Source organism: Manacus vitellinus, unplaced genomic scaffold (genome assembly GCF_001715985.3).
Source record: "Manacus vitellinus isolate BGI_N305 unplaced genomic scaffold, ASM171598v3 scaffold_5_pilon, whole genome shotgun sequence".
In the NCBI taxonomy this organism is placed as follows: domain Eukaryota; kingdom Metazoa; phylum Chordata; class Aves; order Passeriformes; family Pipridae; genus Manacus; species Manacus vitellinus.
In genome coordinates this window covers 15850063-15862603 of record NW_021940682.1, presented here as the reverse complement: position 1 = coordinate 15862603, position 12541 = coordinate 15850063, and the positions used below count along the sequence as shown (strand labels likewise).

The following is a 12541-nucleotide window of genomic DNA, read 5'->3' as shown; positions in this document are numbered from 1 at the left end:
GTCTTCTCTGAGATCTTTGGGTCTGCTTCTGTGTAAGCCATTGTCAAAGCCCAAGGTTTTCCCACTAACAGAAAAAGAGTCCTTGTTGGATGGCAATAGCTTCCAGATAATGCCAAGTGCTTTCCTGGTCAGAAGAGGATGTGGGGTTGAATGGGTAGTAGATAAACCAAAGCAGGCTGTAGGTGGGGTTCAGGAGGAGGAGGAGGTCACTATATGATTGCTTGGGAAATGGTTGTGTAATCTCTTCACAGTGCTCCCTTTCTTCCTGCACCTGAGCTTTTGGGAGGGAGGGATAGAAGAATGGGCAGAAAAGCATGGATGTGATTGATGTGGCATTTTGCACCACAAAAGAGCAACCTAATTAAAAGTTAGGTGATGTGGGGAGGGCAGCACAGGTGTGCCCCCAGCCAGCATTCCTGCCATAGATAAGAGAGTGTCTCCTCCACTTTCCTCTTTACCTCACCTCACTTATCTGCTGGCACATTCCAGTCAGGTTACCCATTACTCTGACATTTCCACAGCAAACCCTACTCAGGGAAAGTGAGGCAGGGGAGGCAGTGAGGTTTGGACTGAATTATGTGGCTCAGCACCTCCAAGTCTGTGTCCCTCGCACAGGACTACAGGCAAGTCCTGATTATTTTATGCTTCTGCTCTAATTGAAAAGTACCTCGCCAGTCTAAAGTGAAACTGATGTGTGACAGAAAATGTCAGGGCACTGTAGGCTGGGGGGGAGGAGAGCAGAGTAGAAAAGGATGTAATGGAGAGCCTGGGAAGGTGGCAGTACCCTTGCCCCTGCCCCTGCTCTCCACTTCCTTGCTGCCCAAGCTGGAGGGACTTGCTGCTGCCTGAATGAACAGGCTGAGGATGTCTGATGTCTGATGGGCTGGACAGGTGTACCTGAGCCAGCTTTGGGAATGGTACTGATCTGCTCCAGCCTGCAAATGAATTGTTGCAGAGCTGGACAGGAAGCTTTTCACCCTCCTGTATGCTACATGGGCCCAGATGGATAGGATGTTGCTTTATGTGTGCCCCAGAGAGTGGCACAAAGTACCAGGTTTATTAATCCAGGGATCCCAGAGGTGCTGGAACATCCTGCTGAGGGTAAAGAGGATAGGATTTGGTGGCTGGGGCACCAGCAGACATAGCAAGGAAGACGATAAGGTCACGGCAGCCAAGAGGAGGCACCAGAGAAGTTAGTATCAAAACTGTTTTAATAAGGACAATAATAAGTGCATGGCATACAGAGTGGAGGCAGAAAGGATAATTCCATGGATGTGGGTCTTTGGTCTGGAGCTTGTGTTACAGTGTGGAAAGCAGAGGGTGGAGGGGAGCTCGTCCTGAGAGCCTGGGTCCCCGCCCTGGAAGTGGGGATAAGGCTGATCCTGCTGGGTATCAGTGGCCAGAGCTGGGGACTTCTTGAAGCTGGTGCCTGCCCCAGTTTGGTGCTGCTGGCTGGTGCAAGGCAGCCCCTCAGGGAGGCTGAGGAACATGGGCTTGCCCGTAGCCTCGGTGGCCTGACTGTGAGTGGCACTTGCATGAGCAATATGTGTGCACCCCGGAGCTCTTTATTCTGCTCTGAAGAGCTCCCTGCCAAAAGCAGCCAGGTCGTGGCTGAACTGTGTGGGAGCAGAGTCTTGCAGCCATGGCCCAGCATCTCCCCCCGCTGCACACCCCCTCCTGTCCCAGAGAACAAGGGGGGTCCTGTGAGGGTCCCTCTGGTGACCTCAGACCCCGAGCATGCTGGCTCCACACCATGGCACAAAGGCGCTTCTGTGAGGGCCAGTTTGCATGCGGGGCAGCGTGGGGGGCAGCTCATTCCAGGGTGGCTGCGTCGCCCAGGGCCACTTGGTGAGGGACATTCCATCGNGCCAGCATTCCTGCCATAGATAAGAGAGTGTCTCCTCCACTTTCCTCTTTACCTCACCTCACTTATCTGCTGGCACATTCCAGTCAGGTTACCCATTACTCTGACATTTCCACAGCAAACCCTACTCAGGGAAAGTGAGGCAGGGGAGGCAGTGAGGTTTGGACTGAATTATGTGGCTCAGCACCTCCAAGTCTGTGTCCCTCGCACAGGACTACAGGCAAGTCCTGATTATTTTATGCTTCTGCTCTAATTGAAAAGTACCTCGCCAGTCTAAAGTGAAACTGATGTGTGACAGAAAATGTCAGGGCACTGTAGGCTGGGGGGGAGGAGAGCAGAGTAGAAAAGGATGTAATGGAGAGCCTGGGAAGGTGGCAGTACCCTTGCCCCTGCCCCTGCTCTCCACTTCCTTGCTGCCCAAGCTGGAGGGACTTGCTGCTGCCTGAATGAACAGGCTGAGGATGTCTGATGTCTGATGGGCTGGACAGGTGTACCTGAGCCAGCTTTGGGAATGGTACTGATCTGCTCCAGCCTGCAAATGAATTGTTGCAGAGCTGGACAGGAAGCTTTTCACCCTCCTGTATGCTACATGGGCCCAGATGGATAGGATGTTGCTTTATGTGTGCCCCAGAGAGTGGCACAAAGTACCAGGTTTATTAATCCAGGGATCCCAGAGGTGCTGGAACATCCTGCTGAGGGTAAAGAGGATAGGATTTGGTGGCTGGGGCACCAGCAGACATAGCAAGGAAGACGATAAGGTCACGGCAGCCAAGAGGAGGCACCAGAGAAGTTAGTATCAAAACTGTTTTAATAAGGACAATAATAAGTGCATGGCATACAGAGTGGAGGCAGAAAGGATAATTCCATGGATGTGGGTCTTTGGTCTGGAGCTTGTGTTACAGTGTGGAAAGCAGAGGGTGGAGGGGAGCTCGTCCTGAGAGCCTGGGTCCCCGCCCTGGAAGTGGGGATAAGGCTGATCCTGCTGGGTATCAGTGGCCAGAGCTGGGGACTTCTTGAAGCTGGTGCCTGCCCCAGTTTGGTGCTGCTGGCTGGTGCAAGGCAGCCCCTCAGGGAGGCTGAGGAACATGGGCTTGCCCGTAGCCTCGGTGGCCTGACTGTGAGTGGCACTTGCATGAGCAATATGTGTGCACCCCGGAGCTCTTTATTCTGCTCTGAAGAGCTCCCTGCCAAAAGCAGCCAGGTCGTGGCTGAACTGTGTGGGAGCAGAGTCTTGCAGCCATGGCCCAGCATCTCCCCCCGCTGCACACCCCCTCCTGTCCCAGAGAACAAGGGGGGTCCTGTGAGGGTCCCTCTGGTGACCTCAGACCCCGAGCATGCTGGCTCCACACCATGGCACAAAGGCGCTTCTGTGAGGGCCAGTTTGCATGCGGGGCAGCGTGGGGGGCAGCTCATTCCAGGGTGGCTGCGTCGCCCAGGGCCACTTGGTGAGGGACATTCCATCGTCCACACTTACCCCTGGGAAGGGGTGTACTGGGAAGAGGGGTGTGTGCATGGGGAACGGGCAGAGGGGCAAGGATGGAGACACAAAATGCCTGCCACCACCATGAGGATGGTGGCACAAACTGAGTGGCTTCAGAGGAGGAGTCTCCTTGTTCTGAGGCAGGGGAAAAGGAAGGGAGTTTCAGGATTTGAATTGCAGAATTTGGTGACCTGACAACCTGCCTCTGCTTCCAACCAGCCAAGAAGTTTCTTCCCTCCCTGCAGAGAGGGGTTGGAGTCAGGAAAGAAGCCATCCTGAGTGATGCCCAGCAGCAGGAGGCAAGTGGAAAGACTCCTGAAATTATCTCTGTGCATGCTCTCACCTCCTGAACACTGAGCACACAGCTTTTTGGGAGAAAGGGGAAAAGAGGAACCTTAGGTCTTTGCCTGCCCCTTGGGTCCCCAGCTGACCTCCCCTAGCACACAGATGTGCTATACTGAAGGGTCTTGCACTAGCTGGAGCTGGGGAGATTCCCATCCCCTACATGCCAGAGCTATTGGTGGGAATATTTCTGGGAGGGCACCCATGCCAGTGCAGGGGGAGGTTGAGGGCTTCAGTGGGAGGATGGGGTATGTCCGCAGACATGCTGGTGGGGCCAGGCCAAGGGCTGGGAGAGATGGTACTGGGGAGATTGGGATGGGGTAGGAAGGAGTTTGGGGTTTCTTTGGCACATAGGAATGTCTCTTTGGTGTCTAATGGCAGTGAGGCCAGAGAAGGGGCGTGATGCCTGGCACTGCAGTGCTCACTGGCCCTTTGCAGCAGCCTGGCCCAGACCTAGGGAGCCCCCCACGAGATAGGCTCTCCTCCTGCCCCTCTCCGGCCCACCCAGTGTCCCCAGCTTGGCAAGGTGGTCACCCACTGTGTCTGCCGGTGACATTGGCACCTGAGGGTGGGGCATGGGGAGGCGGGCAAAGACCCCAGCACCAGTGTCTCTGGTGGGGCCTGTGATGGGAGGGGTGGCCATTCACACCTTGACTTCATCATCCTCTTCCTCCTCCTCATTGGCATACTCGAAGGAACTGCTGTGCCCACCTCGGACACCAGTGTAGCTTTCCTGCCGGCTGGAGAGATTGGTCTCCTCCTCCTCCTCTCCTTGGTTCCAGCTGACCTCAGGAGACTGGCTTTCCTTTGTCACTTGTGACCGCCACAAGATGCTGCTGGGGCTCTCCCACAGGGTCTGTGTCCGGGCCTGCCGGGGACCCTCGCCCTTCTCTGAGCTCCGTGGGGTGCTGGTCCCACCGTAATGGCGGGCCAGGACCTGGGTCGCTCGATCAAATTCTCCCGCCTCAATGGTGCAGTCGTTCCAGTGCCCCTGCCACGGGGTCCCTCTGGGCGCTGCCCCTGGCCCCGAAGCCCACACAGAGTCCGCTCCAGCACCTTCGATGGCATGTGCCTCTCCGTTGGCATGGACTGACAGACCTGGCAGTGAGCTGGCCCCTGACAGGTTGCTCTGCCTGGAGTGGTCCCAGAAGCTGGATGTTGACTTGTCCTCTTCGTGGGATGCACCCACTGCTGGAGGGACCCTGTCCTTGGTCCCCTCACCACACAAGAGGTGTGGGCCATCCTCCCCCACCTCATTCCCATTGGTTTCAGAGAAGCTCATCACCTGGAGGAGCTCGCTCATCAGGGAGGGCCCCAGGTCCAGGCGGAAGGACAGTAGGGAGTCTGAGCGATCCAGCTCATCTTCTCCAGGAAAGGTGCTCTCTTGGGGCTTTTCCAAGCGAGGGACACGAGGGATGGTGCAAAACCCGGACTCCAGCCCTGTGAAGCAGAAGGGATGGCTGGTGAGGGGAGGGGATGGCTTTGTGGGAGGAAGCCTACCTTACTTCTGCAGGGACAGGGGACACTTCCGCCACAGTGGCGCAGGTCACGCTCCCGTCAGTGGCACTGGCCTCTAAAGGACAGGCCAGTGTCTCTGTGGACATTCCCAAAGCTCAGAGTACAGCGCAGGGTATCCAGGTGCACTCTGGGCTTGGTAAGATGGCAGCGGGGGCTGAGCCAGACAGGTGGGACCAGGAGATGGCAGCATTGCGTCAGCTTGCCCTTCCCTCTGAGCCAGGCCACCTCCCCTGCCTGCTGCAGGCCCCCCAGATCAACCCCCCCAGACCCAAGACCTTCTACTCCAGACCTCCCTCCCTGGGGAAAACCTGAGCCACAGCCCAGTGCTGTGAGGCTGGAGAGGAGGCACATAGCTGTCCCATCCTATCCTTTCCACAACCCTTCCCTAAAGGAGACCCTGGCTGTGTGGGAAGGCTGGAGAAGGGTGGATGGAGTCCTGTGAGGAGCAGCACATGGAGATGTAGAGGTTGGCACTGCCAAGCAAGCGGCTAGAGCACCTGTGTGGAGGTGGAGAAGCCGTGCCATGAGTCTCCTTGACCTTGTAACCTTGGAGTGGGCACTGCTCCACGTCCCATCACCCTCTTAGCTTCCTCAGGGAGGCTGCTTATGGTAAAGGTGTAGGGCTGGGGCTAGATGGAGGGCACTGCCTTACAACTACTCCACACAGGCTGCCAGCTGTGTGGGGCTATGGGAGAGGGGGAGAAACAGAGAAACCATCCATGCCCCACTTTGGGGGACACCCTGGGAGGAGACCCTCCAAGGGCAGGAGCAAGGACCATAGTTCAGAGCAAGGTTAGGGTTATCTGCTCACAGGGATTATCAGGACTGGGGACTCTTAAATGTTCCATCTCTCCTGAGAGCCTGAAGTCCCTCAGTGGGGAGGAAACTGAGGTATGGAGCAATGGAGAAGGGCTGCAGAGGATGCACAGTACCGGGGTGCCAGCCTCTGCCCTGCGCTTCACTCACCATAGGCCTGGTGCGTTTTGGAGAACCTGTTGGATGCACTTTTGAAGGAGAACTTGCTGGTCAAGCTGCGTCCACCGCCACCGTCATACATCCCCTCGTTGAGCTGCGGCAGGGAGATGGCGTTTTTGATGATGGGCGAGATGGCCGGGGGGGCGGGCGATGCCCCCGCCTGGCCCCCACTGCCCCGTCTCTTCAGTGGCGTCCGGCGGACGTGCCGCAGCGTCCGGGTGAAGAAGTTGTTGGCTTTGGCTGTGTCAGCCCCGCCGTGGTTGCTAAGGAAAGAGGTGTCCCCAAAGACGTCCCCGCCGCGCCCCACGTGCATGGTGTGCCGGAAGTCCCCCAGTGGTGGGCTGATCATGTCTGGCGTCAGCTCCGACTTCAGCCGCCGCTTGCCATGGGAGCCTGACACCCAGCTGAGCACTGGCAGCTTCCCCAGGCTCATGTTGCACCCTTCACCTCACCCTTGCCTCTGGAAAAGCCCCAAAAATCAGCCCTCAACAGGCTTCCAGCACTGAGGTGATCTGTCACATCCCTGAGCTTCCCATTGCTTCTGCACAGATTCTCTTGGGGTAACAGCTCATGTCACTTTGGCTTCCAGCAGGTTTCCTGCTTTTCTGCACTATGTCGCACTCATGAAATCACTCTCAGGGGGTACTTCCTCAGTGGTGAGGACAGTGGTGGCACTGAGGTGTCCCCAGGAGGTGTCTGGGTCAACCCCGGTTCTGCAGAGGCTGCTGGAAGCTGTGTCTGGCCGTGGGCTTTAGGGGTTAATCCTCTGTCTTCTGCCACTGCTGGGAGAGTGGAAGCCAGTCACAGATGAAGCAGCGGGTGACAATGGGAGCTTGGAGTGGACTGGCAGGGCAAGTGAGTTGGTCCCCTTGTTTCCCACCTAAACAAGGTAAGAGGAACAGTTAAAGCCTTGGAGAGGATTTTCCCAGCCATATTGACTGAACCCCCTGAACTGTCTGGAGAGATTAAAGGCAATGTATAAGACAATGGGGAGGTTGCTACTGGCTGTCCCCCTTGCCTGGCCTTCCTCTTGGGAAGGAAGAATAAGGCTTTCCTCCAAATCACACATGCTGTCCCTCACCTCTCTGACCTCCCTCAGTGTGCCTCAGTTTCCCCCATCTGCAAAGCAGCTTGGCCAGACCCATGCCACAACACAGGCTGAGGATTTCCCTCGCAGGCAGAACCTCCCAGAGTAGTGCCCTGCCCGGCTGCCCCGGCTCCTGAGGCGAGAAACCTCTCCCTCCTTTTTGCTATTCAGATGAACCCTTGAGGAGAGGGTGAGGCCTGGGGACTGTGTGCTTCTCAGGGAGGAGTGGTGGGACGCAAAAATGCAATATTTGTAAATTGCTTTGTTTGTCCTTCACTGGCTGGGTCCCCAGGTACGGGGCAGACATGCTGGAGAAGCAGGGAGCTGGCAGTGTGGAGAAAGCAGCTGCTTTGCAGGGAGGGGAAACTGAGGCATGGCAAGGGAGGGGATTGCTCAAGGTTGGAGGAGAAGGTGGGATGGGACCCTGCACTCAGGCGGGTCCTGGAGGCACTGAGGAGCAGGCGGGAAGCAGCAGCTGGATGCATGATAGCAGGGCGATGACTTCCCCAGTCAGTGAGAAGGACACTCAGATGGGCAGATTCCCCATTGGCATGTGGGCAGGTGGAAGAGAGTGGGTTGGGGAAAAGAGAGGATTTGGATACGGAGCATCTCCGAGTATCAGTGCTCTGGGTAGCCACCTGGGGACATGTCCCTCCCTGGGGTCAGTTCTGGGGCCAGGGGAACAGGATGGAGCTGAGTCCCTCCATCAGGGCTGCTTTGGAGGACAGCATGACAAAGGGTGATGCAGAAGCCTCACATCCCTTGATCTTCATATGCTGGGACCCCCATTGCTGCATGGCTTTGTCTGTCTCCCCCTGTCATGTTGCCTGCCTCTCCCACCTGTCCCCGTGTCACTTCAGAGTATCCAGGCACTGCCAGGGTGGCAAAGGCTCTAGTGAAGGGGAGTCCTGGACATGAAGTAGTTTTCCTGGCTGGCTACACGTGATTTTGCTTTGCCCTGGCCTTGTTTGCTCACCTGGGGCCCCTCTTATCTGCCAGGGGTTAATGCCTGGGGAAGGGAAAACAAACCTCCCTCAGCAGTGCCCAGCACCATTGGCTGCCTCCCGGGGTGGCAGCGGCCGGTGGCACGAAGGGCAGGTTGGATTCCTGCTGGCTCCCAGCTCCCTGGCTCATGCAGCTCAAGTCTTCATCCTGCTCACAGAGGCCATGCAATGCTGTCTCACAGCCGGGACATGGCAGATGGTAGATTTGGGGTGGGAGGACGACTGGGAAGCTATTTCCTCTCTCTGGCAGAAGCCCATCCATAGCCACTGGGTCAGGGCTCTCCTGGAGTGCAAGGAAACTACTAGGGTGGTCCCTGCAGCGCAATGGGAGTCTTGGGACCACAGGGAGAGAGATGCAATCCCATTTTTGAGCTGTCCCCAGGGTCTCCCAGGAAGGCACATGACCCTGGAAGAGGGGATTAGGTGAGCTACAGCCCTCAAGTTTTCCTTTCCCTCTGCACATTGGAGCCCCTGAAAAACACAAAGTGGGGACTCTGCCCTTCAGCCTGTGCTGCACTGGCCAGGGCTCTGAGGGGTGAACTCCCCTACTCCACCCCAGGTCCCCTGTTCAGCAGAGGTGCCCTGCAGACCCTTGCGGGGGACATCACATCTTGGGATGGGGTGGCAAGGGAAGGAGGGATGTGGGAGGAGAACTTGCTCCCTGTCTGGACAACTATTGAGTGGGGAGCTTGGTGGAGGAAAGAGTTTCTCCTTCCTTGTCCCTTGGTCACCACAGGGAAGCAAGCTAGTACCTGGCCCCTGGCTCTACCTGCCTGCTGGCAGGCAACAGGCACTGGGAGGGGAGGGAGGGAGGAAGGGAGGGAGGGAGCGAGGCAGCTGGTGCCCAACCCTCCCTGGATGGCAGGTTTCTGGCAGGCCTGTTGGGTTTTTTCTCCTTCCAATCTCCTCTTTTTTCTCCTTTTCTCTGCCCCTGGTATGACTCCCTGAGGACTGTGCCCCTTTGAGCTCTCTCCTTCACCCAACCAGACTTCTCCGTGCCAGGGAAACTCGTGATTCTGCGGGCAAAGGGTGACCTGTGTGCTGTCCTTTCCTCCACTGGGCAAGGGAACCACTCTGCCTGGCCATCTGTCTGTCCAGGTGCCACTGCTTCCATCTGGCAGCCCTCTGTGTTCGCCAATTCTCAGCAGAAAGCCCACAGCCCATCACGACCTCCCCTTCCCCGGCATCCTCTCTCTGGCTCCCTCCTCGCCTCCTCTGGGAAGCCCCCTGCCCTCAAAGACCCACGACCAGCACCTCCTCCTCCTACTTCCAGCCTGGCCTTCCCCATTTCCACCCTGAGTTCAGCTGGTTACCACTGGTTTTCCACTAGCCGGGAATGGCCTGAGCTGTTCTGCTTGCTGGGAAGAGCGGAAACCAGAAAGGGGGGGAAAATAATCCAGATGTCTAGTTGGCTGGAGCTGCTGAAAGCAGCCGCTTCCCTCCTCCTCCTCTCCTTACACCCCCCTCTCCCAAAGGGGACATACTCCAAAAGAGGGTGAGTAATTTGGGGTGGTCTCAACAGTGGGAAGAGCGGGTGGAAATTGTTGTGGATGGCCAGGAAGGCTTTCCCAGCCTTCCCAAGTGCCAAAAAACCTCCCTTTCCCCAAAGGAAGGGAGGCAGAGGTTCCCCTGTTGAGTGACTGCTCTGGGATGGGGAAAGCCAGCAGGGACAGGCTTTTGGGGAAGGGGGAAAGGGGCTTAGCTGGCTGGGCTGGGCCTCTTCCAGCTTCCCTGGAGCCGTGCCGGGCAGTAGGCAGACGCCTAAATCCAACTCCTGTGCTGCTGGCTGCTATATATATCCATAGTGATATCTCTCAGTATAACAAGGATATTTTTCCAAGTAGACGTGCTGGGACTTAGAGGGAGGTCAAGACTATGAAGGTGGGCAGTTTCCAATCATCCCTTTCCTGCCCTCTTACGATAAAGTGCTCCCTTTCTTCCTCCATGCCTCCGAAATCAAGGCGCCACGAGCCTGCAGGGTTTTGAAGGATATCCAGAGCAGAGTTTGGGAAGCCAGTGTCCCACTGCCTTCCCCCATCTGTGGGACCCTCTTCTCACTCCCTTTCTTTCCTGCCTCTTTCCCCTGGCCCGCGTCCCCTCTCCTCACTCCCCATTTCCTGTTGCATTCCTGCCTTCTTGTCCCTTTCTTTTTTGCCATCCTCCCCCTCTCTATCCCCTTGCCACCCTCCCCCCGCCCCGCTTCTCCCCTCTCCAACCACCCTCTCCACCCTTTTCCTTCTGCTCCCAACACCTCCCCCTCCCCAGCTCTACAGACTGATGAATCAAAATTTTCAGGATTTACCTCTTTCGAACCAGAGTTATTTTTCCCCGTCCTCCGGACGAAAAGTTGCGAGACACTCCCCGTGGGCCCCTGTAACTTGCTCCGAGGGCTACTGGTGCTGCGTCCTGGAATGGAGGTGGGGGGAAACGGGAGGCATGTCCCCCCTCCCTTTTCCCACGGCTGTCCCCTCTAGGCTGGCTCTCCCAGGCTGACGCCCTGATGCCACGGGAGAGAGGGAGCGAAGCTGGCGGGGAGGGGACGTGGGAAGGAGGAGGGCGGGCTGCAGCACTGCCGAGCCAATCCTCGACTCGGCAAGAAGACCAGAGAAAATGAGATTTATTCCAACTATCCAGGACAGAAAACTTCAGGAACTTCTCTGCCGCTCCCCTCCTCCTCCCCACTTCCCCAGTGCCATTTCCCGTCTGCCGGCATTTGCTGCCTCCCGCTCCCGGGCGCCCGCTTCAATGGGTTTGGGGGAAGGGGGAAGCCCAGGTTGCTGGCTAACCTGGTTAGGGGAGCCTGGTGGGGCACAAAGGAAAGGGCTTTGACCTCTCTGTGTGTGTGACCCCTCGGGTATCACATAGGGTCGTCTCATCCCATATTGGATAGAAGTCCCCACCAGTGTCTGTGGTGTAGTAGTGCCAGTCAGGACTGGGGGGGGTAGGGTGGGGTGGTCATTCCAGGACCTGTCCATAGCATTGTGTTGGGTGTTAGCAGGATAACAGCCTCCCTGAAGGCCACGTGGGCCAGGCTGGCATTTGTTACAGAGTAAAGACGAGTGTCACAGGTTTGGGACAAGCTTCATATCAGTGGCAGTGCGTCAGACGAAGGTGAGGGGGTGGCAATGGATAAATGCAAGGAGGTGCTCTTTGATGGCACCAGGGAGAATTTCTGCCCACACACAGAACACCACATCCCTCTGGCATTTTGCTTCATCCATCCTTGCTGGTCACAGGGCAGAAGACCCTATAAGTGCCTATGAGGGGCAACCTGCTGGTGGGTGCGGATTCACCAGTGCCATCAGTGACCCTCATGGCCTTCAGGCAAGACTCAGTGGCTCTGCTGGGGACCACTTGGCCAAGCACAAGCACTTATTCAGAGCCCTTTGGAGGAGAAGGGAGGTGTCTCTGCTGGTGAAGGCGAGACAAGACTTGTTGGGGTTAAGTAGGGCCTGGCTAAAGGGATGACAAGATGTCTGCAGAGGAGATGTCAAAATGGAGCCTGGCCTCTTGCTGGGCTCAGATGGCTCCTACTGGGGTGCCCAGGCAGCAGCACCTTACTGCTCAAAGGTTTGCTAAGTAGTAGCGGGATTTTGGCACTGTTCTCAGCCTCTCAGCCTCAGGCTCCTCTTCTGTGAAACGAAGTTGGGTTTTCTGCCTTCTGTAGAAGTCTTCCCCATTGGGAATTAAGAGCATATGGACTGTGCATGTTGGTGGTACTTTAGTGGGTCTGTGTCTTGGAGGAAGATTGGAGCTGAGCTCTGATGGGGGAGCTCTGCCATCAGCAGGGAAAGGAGGAGAAATCATGACCTGCATTCTCTCTGCTTGTCAGAGGTATAGTAGGCATCCCTTCCCCCAGGTCCTGCTCAGAGGAAGCTAATGGGGGTGGTGAGAGAGGCAGGAAAAGACTCTTTATTTGGGTCTCCCCCTCTGCACTGCTGCCAGTGCATCTCCCCCCACCCTGCCTGAGGGGCTCCCCCTCACTCCCCTCACCTCCATCCCCACACCCTTGCAGGAGAGGCTGTGTCAGGGAGCAGAGCCCAGCGACAGCAGCCGTCTCCGCTGGGGAATGCAGAACAAATCTTTTCCAGATGGGACAGGGGCCACGTTCTGCTTCTTGCAGGGCTGCCGGCTCTCCACTCTCTCCTCCTCCTCAGTCCTGCTCCAAGCATCTCTGTGCTACAGGCCAGGATGGGCTCCATTTCCAGGAAAGCAGATGGAAATCCCCCATCTTCAGCACTCTTCCCCAAACCTGTGATCTTGTGGCCATG

The 12541-nt window shown here is 56.9% G+C and overlaps 2 protein-coding genes across 2 annotated transcripts in view; one reads left to right on the top strand and one right to left on the bottom strand.

The window, feature by feature from the left end:
- Positions 1-2654: 2654 nt before the first annotated feature.
- On the bottom strand, positions 2655-10793 carry CDC42EP1 (CDC42 effector protein 1). The gene is made up of 3 exons (XM_008931556.2): positions 10573-10793; positions 6171-7059; positions 2655-5126 (listed from the first exon to the last, which is right to left on the bottom strand). Exons 2-3 carry the CDS (start codon positions 6610-6612, stop codon positions 4330-4332), a joined length of 1239 nt encoding a protein of 412 aa, XP_008929804.2. The 5' UTR covers positions 6613-7059; positions 10573-10793; the 3' UTR covers positions 2655-4329.
- The window catches only part of CARD10 (caspase recruitment domain family member 10), a 34035-nt gene continuing 28480 nt past the window's right edge, over positions 6987-12541 (top strand). Inside the window, exons 1-2 of the mRNA XM_018080097.2 lie at positions 6987-7034; positions 9702-9765. Of these exons, the coding sequence (XP_017935586.1) occupies positions 6987-7034; positions 9702-9765 (112 nt within the window). The remainder of the gene's footprint in view (positions 7035-9701; positions 9766-12541) is intronic.

What these genes read in the sequence shown, in the direction of transcription:
- CDC42EP1 (XM_008931556.2), bottom strand. Translation starts at nt 6,612, where the DNA reads ATGAGCCTGGGGAAGCTGCCAGTGCTCAGCTGGGTGTCAGGCTCCCAT. An exon ending in CAAAACGCACCAGGCCTATG is followed by an intron (nt 5,127 to 6,170) that starts GTGAGTGAAGCG and finishes TCTGCTTCACAG; the next exon opens with GGCTGGAGTCCGGGTTTTGC.